The sequence below is a fragment of the Lepidochelys kempii genome, chromosome 2 (assembly GCF_965140285.1).
Source record: "Lepidochelys kempii isolate rLepKem1 chromosome 2, rLepKem1.hap1, whole genome shotgun sequence".
Taxonomy (NCBI): Eukaryota; Metazoa; Chordata; order Testudines; family Cheloniidae; genus Lepidochelys; species Lepidochelys kempii.
The window spans coordinates 183,670,688-183,689,063 of record NC_136381.1 but is presented as its reverse complement, the minus strand read 5'-3'; the positions used below and the strand labels follow the sequence as shown (position 1 = coordinate 183,689,063).

Below are 18,376 nucleotides of genomic sequence, written 5' to 3'. Positions count from 1 at the left end.
AAGATTGGCACTACATTAGCCTTTTTCTTTATTTAGCCTTGTTTCTTTATTGATAAATGTGAATGGATGTAGGACAGCAGGATACATCAGCAGCAGCAGCTGGCTAAGGTGTAAAAGGTAATTGAAACAGCTTGTTAAAAAAAGTTGAGAGAAGTGGTGGAATATTTTTCTCATGGGAGAAGTTGAACTGTGATTTGGAGACCACCCATAAAGCAGAAATTTTGGAGCAATCTTGATGCAAATTATTAACTGTGGAGGATACATGCAGGCAATTCCCATTTGAAATCAGGCAACAACTGCTAAACTGACAGTTTATCTGCTGGTGACAAGAAGACAGATACCATAGTTTATGAATTTGTAATATTTAACCAATGGTCTGGTCTTGATTTTATAATTGCCTTCACTTACAAATATTGTCCACTCTTTTTTAGTTCAAGCATCAAAATGGAATATATTAAACATTTCATTATAGGCTATGGGGTGAAGACATCTTTTTGTGTTCCTGCGTTTTGTGTTTCTTAATGCACAAAAATGAGTATTAATTGTTCTTGCCCTGGAATTACAATGGCTTTTAGAACAGTGAATTAACCCTTAGGTAACTAACTTCACATACAATGGGATGAAAATGGTTGATTTCCACAGGTTGTGGGAAGTGTTGTGTTCGACAGAAGGGAGGGTTATGTAGCTGTTGGGAGGCTGGGCTGGATCAGAACTGTTGCCTGGAGTAAGTCCAGAATGACTCCACTCCTGGGAACCCCATTCTGCCTTGGCGTGCAATCCTAAGTTGACCTCTATCCGTTATTGTGGTTTCCTGACTGCTCCCTCAGATCAGGAGCCAATAAGGAAGAAGCAGGTTACATCAGAAGCTGAGATCAGGATGGAGATGAATTGACAGGAAAAACAGAGTAGCTCCTTGCAGGGAAGTGTCACAGGCCATGCAGTGGGGACAGGCAAAGAATGGGTAGTTCTCTACATCCTGTTAGGCATTTGGCAGCACGTTTCATTGGAGGAAAGGGTAGGGAGTGTTAACATTTGATCTACTCATACCTGACAAGGAAGTGTTTCCAGGCCAGTGAGGGAGTAAATGTTGGGGGAGTCAGGGCTTCTGCCCAAGTGAGGAGAGCAAAATATCTGAGAAAACAGTTGTCCTTAGTGCCTTAATTTTCAAAAAGTGGCCACTGATTTTGATTGCTTCCATTTTGTGGGTGCCCAAGTTGGCACCTGTAAGATGAGCCATTGACAAGTGAGGAACCCAAATCACTCACTGCTTTTAAAATTTTGGCCTCATTCTGTATGCACGGAAATGGAGAATGAATGGTGCTTTAATCTCCTTCGGATTCACTGAGAAACAAAATTGTGCTGGCACGGTAACAAATAACAAATTTTAAGGTATCTCAGTCTAGACTTATGTGGTTTATAGTCTTACATGTCAACTCCCTCTCACCTTACTCATGCGAGTTGTGCCTTGAAATCATTGGAACTGTTCATGTGAGTAGGATGAGTAGAATTTGACCCAAAGTGCTTATAATCAAGAAATTGCCAAAAGTCAACAATTTTAGCAAGTGAAATAACGAAGCAATAGGAAAAGTGGTTTATTGACGATTTACATTAGTTTATGTCGAGTGTTCAGCTGATGATGACCTTTGTTTTACAGATGTGTAAAATGGAACCTGCAGGTGGTGTTTATACCTGTTGTTAAATAAATGCCTGCCCTGGTATTTTCAGCTATGCTGGGCACACTTTATAGTTCATTCTAATTGTAGACATATAACTGGATTTAGAGCAATACTACTAGGACCAGGAATATACTTAGCACAGGAATGAACATTTAAAGTTCACCCACTGAGAAGCATTTACTGATTTTTATCCTGGCTTGCTGTTTGAATCTCTTTCTTTTCTCCCCTACTTTTCTCCCTGCAGAAGTACTGGTGACAAGAACAAACAGCTGCCAGTCTGACAGCAGTGGATTTCTAGAAGAACCAGTGGAGCCTTTATCTTTACAAGTAAAGAGCTGGTGATATTCTTCAATAAGATTAGTTAAAACTAATACCCAAAAATTATCAGGTTCATGAAAAATAAAGCAATACAGGGGGATGGAATTTCCCTGAGATTTCCTGTGGGGAAAACAAGGAGATTTTCATAAACAAAAAAACTTTCTACCCCAATGGACTACTATGTGTAAGGTCCAAAATTATACCTTGTAGAACTATTCCACCTTGGCTACCCTATATCCTATCTTACTGTATTGTATTGTTGCCCCTTTGGCTCAAGTGGTCAGCCAACATTTAGGGCTTTGCTGGGTTGTATCTGTTAGGAAGAGATGATGTGAGTCAGGTATATTATTTGGTGTAATCTAGGTTATTTACAAAAGATTTACAGAAAGCCTTCCCTGCACACAGTAGAAACAACAGGCTGTCTCCTCACTCAGAAATAGCCCAATGTGAAAACTCAAGCTCTGAGCGGATGAAGCTCTGTCTCTCTGCATCCCTTTAGGGCCACATTTGCAACAGCTTCTCTTGCTTTCTGTCTCCAGCCCACACTCAGCTGCAATCAATATTCTAGCTCCTCTGTTTGTATCCAAGGAAGCCCCACTGTCCATACAGCTTAGCTCTGACCTACCGTGTGGCGTAGTGTACTGAACAGTAGCCTCCATTGCTTTCAGATAAAGGAGCCACTGAGCCTGAAAATGGGTGCTTGTTGGCACACCTGTCTTTAACAAGTTTCTTTTTGGATCAAAGAGCTCCTTAATGGCAGCCATTGGCATCTCTCAGCATAACGTTGTCTAGGCAGAAGCACAAATTGAGGTTTCCAAATCCCCTATATTCAAATACGTGCAGTAAGATGTAACTAGAACTTTTAATGAGAATTCAAAATAGAGGGCTGGAATGTGACATTACTCCCTGAGCCAAAGCTCAGTGAAGTCAACAAGAGCCTTTTTATTTACTTCAATGAGCCCTTAACCATATACCAAGCAAAAGAGTTCTTTTTGTATTTAAAAATTCTTCAAGATAAAGTCCCATTATCCATCTCATCAAACTACTCCATGGCATTGCAATATTATATGCTTAGTGTCTTCTCCTTTTCCTTGCAGAATCCACCTTTTCCAGGACAGCTGAACCTTAGCTGTGATACCCATGACCGAAAAGGAGCTCTGCCACATAGAACAGCTCTCGCTGTGCCACACCAGGATTTTCATCAAAAGTCAAAGGGCCCTGTTGCTAACGCCTCCACTGCAGATTGCAAGAACATTTCAAGGGTGTCTAGTCCAGACAGAGAACACAAGGACCAGAGGGAAGAGACCACCCTCTCACTAATTGTGGAAGATGGTCTACATCAAGCCTTCAGTGATCAATCAGAGGGTTTTGTCAAAGAAATGGTGTACGATCCGAATAAGCAGGAGACTAAAATTGGAAGAGGGCAACTGGAGAAAGAGGAGAGCTGCATACAACAGCAAACTGCTGGTAGTCAGGATTTAGGAGATATTGTTACCCCAGAACTTGACTGTCATTTATACTTCAGTTCAGTACCCAAAAGTCCAGCTCCAGCTCACACTGAAGAGAATGGCACAACTCCCATTGACTTCACTGGCAGTGGAGCCTGCGCTAAACAAGAGACAAGAGAGAGACCTTTGACTGAGGAGGATGCTGGGAAAGTATTTAAGGAAAATATCCAGGAAGGTATTACAGGACATGTAAAAGGAAAGCAATGTGATAAGGAGATTTTCAGTAAAGTTGATACCCTGGTTCCAATCACCAAGGCCACAAGTGGTCAGCAGTTTTGCAAACTGGACACTGATATAAACAGTATAAGCTGCTCTTGTGAAACAGGGACACCAGAGACCCAATGGCAGGTCTCACAAGTACAAAATGAAAGCAAGGTTATTTCAAGCAGTTTTTTACAAGTGTCTAACTTTTCTGCTTACTGCCCAGAGTGCATATCTGAATTTAGTTCCCAGGAAAGCACAGAGACTTGCTGTTTGGGTGAAATATCAGGAGCCACCAAATTGGAGAAGGATGATTCTGTCCAAAATGTTGAAATACGCACTAACCCCTCTAAGTCAGTTACTGTTCAGATGGCTTCAAGGCTGGTGTCCACTGTGCAAAAAGTTTCCCTGAGTGAAGGCCTTGGCAAAGGCCAGTCTTTAGAAATTAAATCCATAGAGTCCCAGTGCTCTGAGAGTGAGCTAGTAATTACTTCACAACTGGCTACTTTGAAGGAAAGTCTAAAGGAGACAAGGGAAGCTTCAATTCAAACTGACACAATTGGAATAAAAACACGAAATCAGTGGTCTGACCCAAATCTTCTCCCTCCATTCTGTAGACATGGTCATCTCACAAAATCAGTCTCCCTAGACACTGGGCTTTATGGGAAATACAGATCATCCTATCATCAAACATTGGGTGCCCAGCCTGCCCAGTGCGGTCACAGCTGTCATTGTGTCTGCTGCCATCATTGCTGCTTTCAGTGGGCCTTTCCCTTCACTGCTTCCTCCAAACATCCTGGAGCCTGTTGTTCAAATCACATGACCATAGAGTTGCAGCTTTTGAAAACATTAGAGCTCCTGCAGGATACAGCAGTGAGGAGTATTTCTCCAGTAAGTATGTTTCTTGATGAAATAATACATAGAATCTGGCGCATGGAGAGTAAACGCCTGCGGTGTAAGTTATTTCAAGGTCCACTGTCCACTCTGTTCAGTGTTGTAGAGAAAGTGTCAGGAATGTAGCTTAGGAAACAGATGGGAAGAAGGGACAGTCCATCCTGGACAAATTGGGGGAATGTCAGAAATATACTTTGACCCAAATTAAGTTGTGTTCGACTACTTCTCTTAATGTTGAGAGTATTTAAATCGTACCTGCTAGGTTAACAACTGACCAAGATGAGCTGGAGGAATAAGGTTTACACAGATCAAATTCAGAGATGAGTCTGAGCTGCTGTTACTTGCTGCTGCTTCCACTCTCTTCAGTGTATAAATTCTACCAATCTGGGTTCCCTGAGAGCTTCTCTACATAAAAAGTTGTTTTGCTTTAAACTATACCAGTATATATAAAGCAGTACAACCTCCCCCTCCCCAATATGGCTGCAGTAAAGTTGATACCCAGTGCCTTTACTGATACGGCTTTATTCCCAGCCAGACAAGGGAATAAACTGCACTGGTATAAGGCAATTTTGTACCAATATAACTGCATCCACACTAGGAGCTGTACCAGAATAACTATTTCAGTGGGGCAGGAGGGGGGGAAGTCACACCCCTAAATGAAATAGTTATACCAGTACAAAAATGGTGTGCACTGCAAATCAGGTCTTACACTCTCTCAAACCCAGTCAGCCTTCCTTAAACTCATATCTACCTATCAATATATATACCATTATGCACCACTCTGAATTTGGCCAAGTGAGTTTGAGTCCCAAAAAAGAACCTAAGTAGTTGTGATTTCCACACTGAAGGGGCCAGCAGATAGAGTAAGTTACACTAATTCAGACTCACCTCTCTTTGGCCCTGTAGCTTTATTTTATCAGGGCCCTTACCCATGGCAAAAAATAATTTAGAAATGGCTAAAGGGAGGGAACGGTTTGTAGAAAAACAAGTCAAATTTATATAGTAATACTAGGTCAGCCAGCGTTTTGAAACCAAAGAGAAACTTTATGGTTTTCTGTGAACTTATGCAGCTTAACCACTTTATGTCTGAAGATGCAGAATGCCCTCCTTTTGGTATTTATACATGCTGCTATATACTGAGTAAATAAGGGTGAAATCCCATATGACCCAATCATCCCATGAATAGACTCATTGATTTCAATAAAATTGATATGATACTTTTGAGCCCTGATTTTCAGAGGGGCTGAGCAGTGGATGGTGAGTGCCCAGTATCTCAGCAAATCTGACCCAGGTAAAATAGGGAGCATTTTAGGGTATGTCTACACTACAATTAAACATCTGCGGCTGACCCAGGTCAGCTGACTCACAGGGTCCCAGAGCCCAAGTCTAAATGTCTATACCATAATTAAACAGCCTGGTAGCGTGAGCCCCACAAGCCCAAGTCAGCTGACATGGTCAGCTGCAGGTGTTTAATTGCATAGGCATACCCTTAGCCAACCTAAAGCTGTACTTGCCATCAGAACCATGTGAAATGTTTGCAAAAAGAACTGAAACTACAAAAAGTCACCAGGTTGTCACTTTTTTACAAACTCAAAACTGAGGATTCAGGGCCACCTGAGGGATGGAGGGCCTCACTTGTTTGAGAGGCACCCGAAATCCATGGAACAATATGATGCAGGGCAGCTGAGGTAAACTGTAGTGAGTGGCATTTCAACAGGGCACTCAGGGTTGCAGCACTGCTCAGGTTTGGCCCAGCCGCCCGTTGGTCATGACAGAGGGTGGGGGACAGCTGAGCCAAAACTTAGTGTGTGTTGCTGAGATCTGGTGCTCAGGCTTGCAGTGCCCCTATGGGTAAAGCAGCCCCTGCATGCAGTGTGCCACGTGCCAGGTGTTCACCTGCTCGCTACCAAAACCATGGTGGCTCTCTCGGGGACTGGCTGGGACGCAGGATGGACCCAACACCCGAGGGGTAAGGTAAGGAGTGGGATGGGGAGGCAGGAGAGCTCCCTTGAGGGCTGAGGCTCCTGGGGGAGGGCTGGGTGTAGGTGGTTATGTGCCGGGGGGTGGTTGTCAGGCTTTTTAGAAGGGTTAGGGGCCTCCATTTCAGATTTTGCCCTAAGCCCCCATGAACCAGCCCAGCTAGAATTGTTGGAAAGCTCACAACGTTTCTGAGAAAAGCTGGGCCGATGGATATTTCTGCACCATGAGAAATGTGAATGTTTCTCCTGGTTTTGTGTTGAAACTATGCAAACTTGGCGGTTTCAAATGAGTTTCTTCCTTTGAACCTGAAACTCAAAGTGAAACGTGGGATATTATAACCACAAGTGGGTCAAAAGTACAGAAAACAGATTAACCCCTATGAATTGAAATTGATGAATTTCATGTTATTGACTATATCACTACTGTGGGGGCTTTTCTTTAAACTGTTTGCTGGAGGGCTATGAATTTTGTGAGATGTCTCTCAATTGCCACAAGATGTCAGTGTTTTAGTACATTACAGCTGAATTTACATTGTCCAATTTATTTTATCACTCCTGTGATGGTGGTGAAGGATTAACAGTGATGCTTTTTCAGTAATCTGAGACTGAGGATACTGCGGGCATTGACTGCACACTACACTATTGTTCAAGCTCTGTTGTTTAAGCAAAGATGTGTTAAATCTGGCACTTGTCTGAGGTTAATCATGTGAAATCCAGCCCCTGCATCAAGGAAGGACCCAAACGACTGGGAAAGCTGGGATTATGTGAGTTGTGTGTAAGGGACATGTAGGAAAACCCATGTGGGGGGGGTCAGAAAACATTCCTAGCTTGATGTACAGTGGAACTCCATACCCATGTAAATTGGAAAGCATTAGGTATGCTGGTGTGTAGTCAGTGGGTCTGAGGCTTTACTGGCCTAAAATCTTGGGGAGTTGCAGGGAGAGTAGCAGCAGGTTGCATCAGCGGCTACATCCTGTGTCTTAGAATTGCGGGTACTGCTCCACTGCACAAAGTCGAAGATTCTGCTCCTCGCTTCTTCATATGGAGAAAATCCTGTGTATGTGGGCTTTATTCTACACGACAGGATTTGGTCCGTAATCTTTAGCCCAGCCTGTCAAGGGATTTAATCATCAAACATTTGCTAGAACAAGAGAAACTCCTGAAAGTAATCAAAATCTATAGTAACTGCAACATCGTTCTTGACAGAAGTCAGTGTTAATCAAATGTCATCAATGTCATCCCCACAAAAGTAATCAAAATCTATATTAACTGCAAATAGCCATCAGATTATATTGAATTTGCATGTTTAGATTTTATTTGTCTGGGTATGACATTTTCTTGTACAAGGAAATTATTTCCCAACAGAAACACTTTATTTCCATACCTTTTGGAGGCTTAGTTGCTGATTAACACAACTTTAAAAAAATTGTTTTGGTTAGGTTTTCCAAAGTGGTCATAACATCATTCTAGTCTATTTATGTTCTTATACCATATCCATCACTGAGGTACTTGAGTGATCTACAGCAGTGAATTAGGTGACATGACCGACATTTTTGATGTCTTATTCTTTCTTTCTTTCTTTCTTTCTCTCATCCTCTCCCTAGGAGGGGAAATTACATTTTTTAACATATGACATGCTAAGTCTTTATATTAGCAAAGTCCAGGTAGAAGAAATACAGCTTGATCTTGTCATGGAAAGTTGTGAGGTTTGGGGTAGTTTGCAGATCCCATGGGAGTTGGTTCCACACCTTTGAACCAGGCCCTGAGAAAGCTCCGTCTCATGCACAGACAAGCTTTACCCTTGTGGATAGACTGTTCCATAACATCTTGATGCGCAGGAACCGCCAAAGCAGAACATACCAGTGATCCATTGATTATTTACTCAAATGTATAACTGATCTAAACAATTAGTCTTGAATCCCGTTTCTAACTGAGGCCCATGCTAGAGTTTTAATGGAAAAATGTAATGTCCCCAGAGAAATACTGTGCTATGGGGAAATTACTTCCCAATACCCATCAATGACCACAGTTAGACATGAAACACTGTAGACATTATTTCCAAATATTTATTTGAATTTTTAAAGATACAAACATACAAATTGCCATATTAGAGAAAGACAGTTCATTCAAACCAATACCTTGTGCAAGAGAGAACCTGGAGTGGACGATTATGGAGTAATCTGCCCGTAGAAATTTTTTTCTAGATCCTGTCAGTTAGTGATTGACTTTTTTGCCATGAAGTAGGAGAGTTCATATTCTTTATAAACAAATGTGCTTTGGCCGTGTTTGTATATTCTATCAAGCAATGTTACTGGCAGGAATGTTCCCCAAAACATTGACTTGTGAACAAATATTGCAAACTCTCTGCAAAAAGCAAACTTTGAATTTGTCTTGGAAACCTGATTCCAAGAGTTACTCTCATCCAGTCTGTGGACAGAAATCGTGTGTCCTGTCAAAACGGTTCAAATGTCAAATAGTTAATAATGGATACTCGAAGCAATATTTGCCAAGGACAGTTGATGAGCAATGTATTGGCTGAAATATATTTGTATGACACATTATTTGAACAGCTTTGAGCAAATGACCAAATCTGTGGGAATTGTGATGTTTGCAGACTTTTGGCACAGAGAGAACTGAGCTATATATGTCATAATGCCAGCTTGAATCCCAAAAGACTTGTATAGCCTTTGGAATTTTATCCTAGCTAGTGCGATTGCAGTTACTATTTTTATTCTTATCAATATCTGATCCTCTTTTTTCAACTTTACTCATCCTTTTGCCTCCACTAGTGATATAAAAGTCAGCTCAACGTTAACGTCTACAAATGGTGGGTCAAGAAAACGTGACGATGGTTCCAGACGTACAGTGCTCAACCTGTCTTTCAAATCAGACACATGGAGCAAACTCCTTCATTTGATGATGCTGATGTAAATCCAGGGCAACTCTAGTCAGTGCTAATGATTTACATAAGTATAACTAAGCTCAGAATTTGACCCATTGTATCAAAACTATGGGCAACATCCTGTCTCCCTTGAAGACAAGGGCAAAATTTCCATTGACTTCAAGGGGAGGCCTACGTGACTTAAGAAAGAAGAGCTGATCATTTATATTCTTCAGAAGTCATCTCACTTGTTATCTGGGAGCTTGTACCTATGAATGTCTGACAAGCCTGCTTATGATGTACCTGTTCTGTGGATGAGAATAGGACTGCTTCCTCCTGGGCTGTCAGTATGATAAATATTAAAAGGAAGGTAATGAAGTAGTCCCTCTTCTTGTTCTTCTTCGTAGTGCACAATTAATGAAATAGAAGCTATGAAGAGTTCTTGCCAGAGTTTCCGGGAGAAGCTAGATGAGATTGAGCAGCACCTGATAGAGCAACAGGATCTTTTTCCCAGTGCTATGTCAGCTGAAGGAAGGTAATTACATCACTACAGCAACACACACATTATGGTCATTAAAAAAGCAACATTTTGGACAAGCTATACCCTGAGTGTGTGTGCAGAGCATCTTGCTGTATGTGCCAACTCTCAGACTTAACATTTTTACTGTATAACACAGAAGTCAGTGTTCAATTGTTCTTTATTACTTTATTACTATCCATTTATCCAACCCATAGTGCTGCTTTAATGTTAGGTTTACAGAAGGGATTTATAATATGTACCAACGAACGTACACTCTCTTTGATACTTCTCAGACTCAGTGGCTGGGATTCCTCATGAGTATGACATCCCCAGTCATGAAGTTGCCATCATGGGTATTGTGCATGTATTGTGCCCACCCTGCAAATGAAAAAGACTTTTTATGTAATTGTGTCCATCGAAAAGTATGACTTGTCTCCATTAATTTCAATGTTCAGAAACATTACAATTAAAAATATGGTCTATTTTAGTTTAAAATGACTTAAAATACAATGGAAATACAGGCATAATTTGCAATAGATCTCATTTATTTTGACCTCAGCTTTCCAGATGAACATTTGTGGGGGGCAGGGCAGGGATTGATGATGAGGACGTTATACAGATTGGGCCATAACAAAAGGAAGCACTGTATTCGAATCATAGTAGTAACAACATCATCAAGATTGTAAAACAGTCTCCATTATCCACCTAATTTTAAAAAATAAGTCTTTCCTTCTAATAAAACTTGTTTCTGGCTGAAATTTTTCATGTGCAGTCGCTTGGCAGAGGAGGGTAGTTTGGGGAAGATAGCAGTTAATCAAACAAGGCATTTTTGAATGAAGAGCACTTTGAAGTGAGGGGTGGAGGCCGGAAGGTATGTCTTTTTTTGTTCGGTTGTTTTGTTTTTGTTTTTTTGTACTGTCGTAACTCAAACTACAAATCTGTTTAGTTGGGTTGTCTGCAGTGAGAACTAGTGCCCTGGACTGTTTTTGTACGACTGAATGGTTATTCCCCATGAATTACTATACAGAAAGGTTAGAAGAGAAAGGAAAGACTTTACAGTTGGGCCTGTATTCAGTTTTATTCAGAGTTCTGTGGCCTGCATACTGCAATGCAGAAAAGGAACTATCGGACGCTAGTATTGTTAGGTTATTACTTAGACTGCAGAATGTTTTGTGGTACTGTGTATGAAACAACACTGTATTAATTGCGTGAATAAGAAATGGATGTTTTGTGGAGCATCACTATTTACCTGATTGTTTTTCTTCTGCTGTCTACTACAGGGAGGAAAAAAGACAACTGCAGGTATTACGTCAAGCTGTTCGTCATGAGGTTTCTGAACTGGAATTCCAGCTGAATGATCGCGCTCGCCAGGTTAGGGAGGGAATGCTGATGGTACGTTGTAAAAGCAGCTATTCTTGTGAAACATAGGAAAAAGGAATCTAGTTTAAAGACTCTTAATCCTATTGCCTTTACTGGTGCAATGTCACAGTGAGTGGTTGCTTTCTGTGGCTTCCACATGCATTTGCTGAGAGTTGAACATGTGACCAAACCAACAAGGTTAAATTGTGTCATCAACCTTGGGCCAAGATTTTCAAAAAGGGACTAGTGCTTCCAGGTGCTTCAGTTCTTAGGTGTCCAACTTATGACTCCTTAAAGGGCTTTGATTTTCAGAAAATGCTGAGGTCCAACCTTCTGAAAACCAGACCCTCAAGGTGCTTCAAACCCTGGATACACTCAAAATCACTAGTGGTGTTGGCCACACTGTTGTTCTTTCAAAGTCTAAAAAATGTTAAATCCATCAGGTATTTTATTAATAAACTGCTGTCAGATGCAAAGCAGAAGTTTTCTCTTTGGAAAGAGAGAACTTTATATTTTGTCAGCTCTCCAACTAATCACTTGTTTCTTGCCATTTGTGATTTTACAACCAAAAATGTCATCAACTTCCCTCCAAATCAACCTCTGCAGTTATAGAATTGCTGCATGACTTGCAGTCATGTACGTGTACAGACAAAACAACCATTTCGACACTAACTTCACGGTGCAGAAATTTTCAATTACTGAAGGCTGATAAGAGCCTGCAAAAATTAACATGGCTGGTAGGTGCAGTAAGGATTCACCTGGCATGGATACCCATCATCTGCAGTTAATATGAAAGAAGTAAAACAACTGCCAGGAGCAGTCACAGTTGATGTACACAGAAAACATATCGTAGCTATGGAGCGACTGAAAGCTGTTGTTTGAGCAGTAACTAGAGCCAGCATGAGATTAAAACCCCAAAAAATTTTAAGTGCTCCTAAATTATTTGAAGGGTATCCCCATTAAGCATAATTGTCAGCCCCATTAAGTAACAGTTGCTGCTATAAAGCATTGTACCAACCCACCTACCCCCTTCTGGGTGCTGGACACAGGATCTGGTAGATGTCCAAAGGTAGCATGTCTGCACCTGTTTCTCTTCAGGTCAGGCATAGACCTGCTTTGCTTACATGGATCTGGAAACGCCTGCCACAAAAACACCCATGTGCACACAGAGTTCTGAGATCATTTAATTAGGCCAGGGGATGAGTACAGACCCATGGGCTGAAAGGGAATGGGGGACTGAAGTCAATTCAACAAGTGAGATAATAGCACCATCCCTTCCCCTACCTCCGCAGGTGCCCAAAACCTTGATCCCACACCCACACACTTGAGCCCTCCACTCCCACCAGGGATGCCCGTAGAGCTGGGATGCACTAGCCTGGAGAAGTGGCTGCTCAGTCTGGGCCTCTGGCCTGGTGGGATTTGCTGCTCCATGGCTACTCATGCTTCCCCCATCCTCAGGATATATGCAACCCTGAGTCCCCAGTGCTCATCACCAGTTCCAGTCTAGCCATCTCTGACAGTCCTGTTCTTGGGCTCATTCACACCCCTGCCCAGAGCAACACAGTCCTTCCTCCTCCCACAGAACTCTCTCCCTCACCCCCAAAACACACACTACTATCAGGATGGCAAATCCCTCCAGCTTCTCCCCACTGTCATGGAATCCTCCAGTGGCTTGCCCCTCTAGGCCATTGACTCCCATGATTTAGGTGCCACCTGCTGGCTTATTACATTATCCCTCACTCCCACCTTCTAAAATGATGTGCCTCCGCATCCTGCTGAAGCTACTTCAAATAGTCCTTAAGCCAGTCTGTGCACCTGCTCCGGTCTGCCCTGGGATTTTGAGACTGGTGGCTGGGGTGAGTCTTGGGAATGCCCCCCTGCTGAGCCCTACCATGACACCACCTCGGGGGTTTGCTCACACTCACGATCCCCATCTTCATCAGGCCGAGGTACCCACTCTAGGCTTTCTGACTCAGGAACATTCCTTGTGTGTAGGAACTGCAGGGGATCTGCAATACAGCAGTCCTGAGAGTATTTTGCCTGAGGTTGGGTGGTCACCCAGGGCTCCTGTGTGGGCTCAGTGTCCCTGCCCTGAATTCACAGAGGGCTTCAACTGGTTGTAATGTGCCACAAAAGTTTATTGACCTGGCTCCCCGGACAGCTCACGTAGCATCCCAGACAATTTCCTGATGCCTGTAAAAGGGACCATTAAGCTTTCTGAGTAATTTTGGACCCTGCCCCTTCCTTCTAGTCTGGTCTCATACCCACACTGAGTCTCTTAGCTCTTACACCTCTCTGATGACTCGGGCATTGTAGTATTCTTTCTGTCTTTGTGTGGCCATAGCCTGAATCCTCTTCACAGCCTGGCTCACAGAACTCAAGTATCCTGCTACCTGTGTGACATACTTGGATGGATTGCTAAACTTGTTTTCTCCAAAAACTTCAGCTCAGTGTGTAACAGCAGTCAAAAAGGCTAACCATGTTAGGAACTATGAAGAAAGAGAGAGAAAATAAGACAGAAAGTATCATAATCTCTCTATATAAATCCATGGTGCTCCCACACCCTGAATACTGTGCTCAGCTCTGATCTCCCCATCTCAAAAAAGGATATAGTGGAACTGGAAAAGATTTAGAGAAGGGCAACAAAGATGATCAAGGATATGGGACAGCTTTCGTACAAGGAGAGACTAAAAAGATTAGGGCTGTTCAGCTTAGAAAAGAGATGACTAAGGGAGTGGGGGATATGATAAAAGTCTATACAATCATGAATGGTATGGAAAAAGTGAACAGAGAAGTGTTATTCACCCTTTCCCACAATACAAAAACCAGGGGTCACCTGATTAAATTAATAGGCAGCAGATATAATACAAACAAGAGGAAATGCACAATTGGCCCACAGAACTCATTGCCATAGGATTTTGTGATGGCCAAAAGTATAACTGGGTTAAAAAAGAACTAGATAGGTAGTGGAGGGTATGTCCATCAATGGCTATTAGCCAAGATGGTCAGGGCTGTAACCCCATACTTGAGGTGACCCAAAACCTCAGACTGCCAAAAACCTGGAGGGGAAGCCAGCTGGATGTCTCCAGAATTGTCCTGTTGTGTACACTTCCCCTGAACCTATGGTAGTGGCTTCTGTTGGAGACAGGTTACAGGGCTAGGTGGACCATTGGTTTGACTTAGTATGCTAATGTTCTAACTCTTCCAATACATCTACCCCCAATATGTGTTCAACAAGCAGGCAGATCTTCCACCAAATAACATCATATAGGGTGTATATCCTGTAGCTGCCTGGACACTGCTTCACTAGGCCATCCTAACATAGGAGGAAAGCTCATCCCACTCTCTTTGATTGTTTTCAATCAGAGAGGGCAGCATACCAACACACGTGTGATTGAATCATTGAACTAACCTCTCAGATTGGGGGTGATGAGGTGTAGTTCATTTTCTGTGGATCTCCCAAAGGTCACACACATCTTTGAACAAAGGGAATTCAACATTTCTTCCTTGATCAGCATGCAGGGGCTGAGGCATGTGTCTATGGTAGCATACAAACCTCTTGACAAATGCTACCATCTGAGCTTCCTGATCAGGAAGGGGATATGCTGCTGCACACTTTGAAAAACAGTCAGTCACTACAAGTACATATTTATTCCCTTGGGGTGTAATGGACAAAGGTCCCAGGATAGCCAACACCATTCTTTCATTCAGTGTCCGGCCTGGGTAGAGACCATTGGAACTCTGGGTTTACTTCCCATTTCTTTTCAAGCCCCACACACCCCCACAATCCCCAGCACCTCCTTATTTGGCACCACTCCTTGAATAAGTTCAGACCTTTTCCAAGTTCCTGGCAGTTTCCGTATCTGGGTTCCCTGTCTACCACTTGGCTCAGACCACATAGTCCAATAGCTTTTCAGGCATGGATGATTCTGAGTTTCATCTGGGAATTCCCCACTACCAGTTCCGTTCCTATGCCAATCTATTGACTCTATGGGAAACTGAGGCACAGAGAGACTAGGGGTAAAATTCACAAAGGTATTAGGCATCTAATGCCATTGATTTCAATGGGAGTTGGCACTTAAATACCTTTATGAATTTCTTCACAAGTGATTTGCCCAAGATAACACAAGAAGTCTGACAGACCTGGGAACTGAACTTGATTCTCCCAAGTCTATAGCTAATGCCCTAATCACTGAACCATCCTTTTTTCCTCGCCTATGTTGCCTCCCTAAGGACTTATCTATGCAGGGAAATTGACTAGAGCCCAGTAATGATAAAAATGACTTTATTTTGGAATATTTACTCTGATAAAGTCACTTTTATGGTGGAATAGAGTGTTCACGTGGGGAGTTACTGTACAGCAGTGGTTCTCAAACTTTTGTACTGGTGATCCCTTTCACATAGCAAGCCTCTGAGTGTGACCACCCCCCCCTTATAAGTTAAAAAGGCCTTTAAGTGTGTTTAACACCATTATAAATGCTGGAGGCAAAGCAGGGTTTGGGATGGAAGCTGACAGCTCACAACCCCGCATGTAATAACCCCTCAGGGGTCCCGACCACCAGTTTGGGAATCCCTGCTGTAGAGGATTACTTGTTGTGCTTTAGCTGTGCTTGCCATTTTCCCCTGTGTGGACAAGCCCTAAAACACAACTCAAATTGGGGTCAGGGGAGAAGGAAGCCCCATCTTCATTTAGTGCAGAGTAGAGAGACGGCCACCAGAGTTGTATCTCCCCAGGACTGCTCTACCTGGTTTTAGTGTCACTTACAGTAGCTGAGGAAGAACAGTTGAATTGACAAAGCAGCACTCTGTGCCTGCCCCAACATGTCCACCAGCTTTCTCCTCCACAATGGGAATTGTCCATTAGCCATTTCCAGATTGAGTCCATTCACTTTGCAGTGCCTGCATGGCACACACTGGTGAATCTGGGCCACAATTTGTTAAGATACACCCTTTTCAATCCAGGGCTGCCATACACAGCCACAGAGGTCTGTTGGGTGGAGCGGGGGAGGGGGGGGTTGTACTAAGGCAAATATGTCAGTCAGTCACAGTAAAATAGGATTGAAATTTATGTTACTGAAACATGAACATGGGATTGAAATTTATTACTGAATCCTTTTCACAGCAGCATCTCAGCTGCCAAATTATACTTAGTTTTTTTGACCAAGAATAAGAAATGGACATGCTTCATAACCTCTCCTGTGTATCACTGTCTGATACCTTTTATAATTCTTTATTACTACAATATGCATGTCTTCCCTATTTTCTCTGCAGCAGCTGGACCAATTACTAGGAGAACAATCCCATCTGTTTTCAGAGCTTGGACTCCCTGATAGGTGGGAAGAAAGAAATGCCCAGAATAAACAAGGTGTTCCAGATGCTGCTGACACTATGCATCCTAGAGCTGGGTGCTCAGAAACAGTAGTTCCAAGACGCCTGAGCAGAAGTGAAACATTCCCATCAACTTCATCAGCCTCAATGCCAGGAACACCAGAGATGCAGTTTCCTGCTGTGGCAACAGCAGAGCTAGACCCATGGGAACTCCCCACCAGTAAAAAGGAAATAAAAGGTCCTCCCCAGCCAAAAATTGACTTTAAAGCTTTTCTACGGAGTGTAAGAATTCATTTTATTCTGGTTGCTTGCGTATTCTAATGTCAGAACATGCTGACACGAGATTACAATTGTATTTATTACAGCAGTGGCTAGAGGCCCAGCCAAGGGCCCCTTTGTGCTAGGTGTTGTACGTACCCCTACCAAGCTATAGTTTCTGCTCTAAATAGCTTATAATCTAAATAGCCAGGACAGACAATGGGCAGGGAAGCATTCTCAAAGTTAACTGCACTGGTTACTCATGGTAATGAGGGCAATATTATCATGTGGCATCAGCAATGCCTTGTCAGTCTAGAACTCCAAGTGTGATTGGTTGAGATCTATACCAAACTGTGTGAAATTAACAGGTAGCATTAGCCTTCAAAACAGCTTGAACTATTTTACATGGACAGCAAAGGTAGTGAATTTAGGTATCAGAGGGGTAGTTGTGTTAGACTATATCCACAAAAACAACTAGGAGTCCAGTGGCACCTTAAAGACTAACAGATTTAATTGGGCATAAGCATCATGCTGCATCTGAAGAAGTGGGGGGTTTTTTTTTAACCCATGAAAGCTTATGCCCAAATAAATTAGTGAATTTAGGGTTTCACTGGTTTTGTGTAAAAGTGAAAATGATCACCTTTTTGACTGATCTGCTCTTACAGTTTCACCGTCAATAAGAAACAGATTTTTTTCTTTATTGTTCAAGATACAAAAGCTTAGTAAAAGAGATTAACTAGAAAGTGGTCTAGCTAAAAAGTCAGATGGGTAATCATCATGGTCTATTACTTTTTCACTTAAGAGTATGGAACCAAAGTTTTAGGGCTGGACCCTCTCTTAAGCAAATAGCTGGAACCAAATTCTTCATGTAAGCCTCAGTGAAGTCAATGGATTTCATTCTTCTCACTTTTAGGGTTGCCAGGAGTCTGGTTTTCGACCAGAACATCTGTCAAAAAGGGACCCTGGCGGCTCTGGTCAGCACCACTGACCGGGCCATTAAAAGTCCAGTTGGCGGGGCTGGCAGGCTCCCTACCTGGCTCTGCGTGGCTCCTGGTAGCAGTGACACGTCCCACTGGCTCCAAAGCGCAGGGGCGGCCAGGGAGGCTCCATGCATTGCCACTACCCCATGCGCCAGCTCTGCAGTTCCTATTGGCTGGGAATTGGACAGCGCCAGTGCGTGAAGGCAGCATGCGCTCCTCCTGCACCCCAAACACCTCATCCTCAGCCCCACCCGAGAGCCCACACCCCCGGCGGGAGACCTCACTGCCCCACATTCCAATCCCCTGTCCCAGTCCAGAGCCCTCTCCCACACCTCAAACGCCTCATTCCCAGCCCCACCCCAGTGCCTGCACCCCCCAGCCGAAGACCTCACCCCCCATTCTCTTGTACCCTGAACCCCGCATTTCTGGCCCCACCCGGAGCCTCCACCACCAGCCAGAGCCTTCACCCCACCT

General features: G+C 43.0%; 1 protein-coding gene across 2 annotated transcripts in view; it reads left to right on the top strand.

The window, feature by feature from the left end:
- Positions 1-18,376, top strand: part of ITPRID1 (ITPR interacting domain containing 1) — an 85,475-nt gene that overhangs the window by 47,889 nt on the left and 19,210 nt on the right. For both annotated transcript variants that reach the window (XM_073329499.2, XM_073329501.2), the window contains exons 10-14: positions 1,921-2,003; positions 3,092-4,594; positions 9,865-9,992; positions 11,258-11,369; positions 16,608-16,946. In XM_073329499.2, the coding sequence (XP_073185600.2) occupies positions 1,921-2,003; positions 3,092-4,594; positions 9,865-9,992; positions 11,258-11,369; positions 16,608-16,946 (2,165 nt within the window). The remainder of the gene's footprint in view (positions 1-1,920; positions 2,004-3,091; positions 4,595-9,864; positions 9,993-11,257; positions 11,370-16,607; positions 16,947-18,376) is intronic.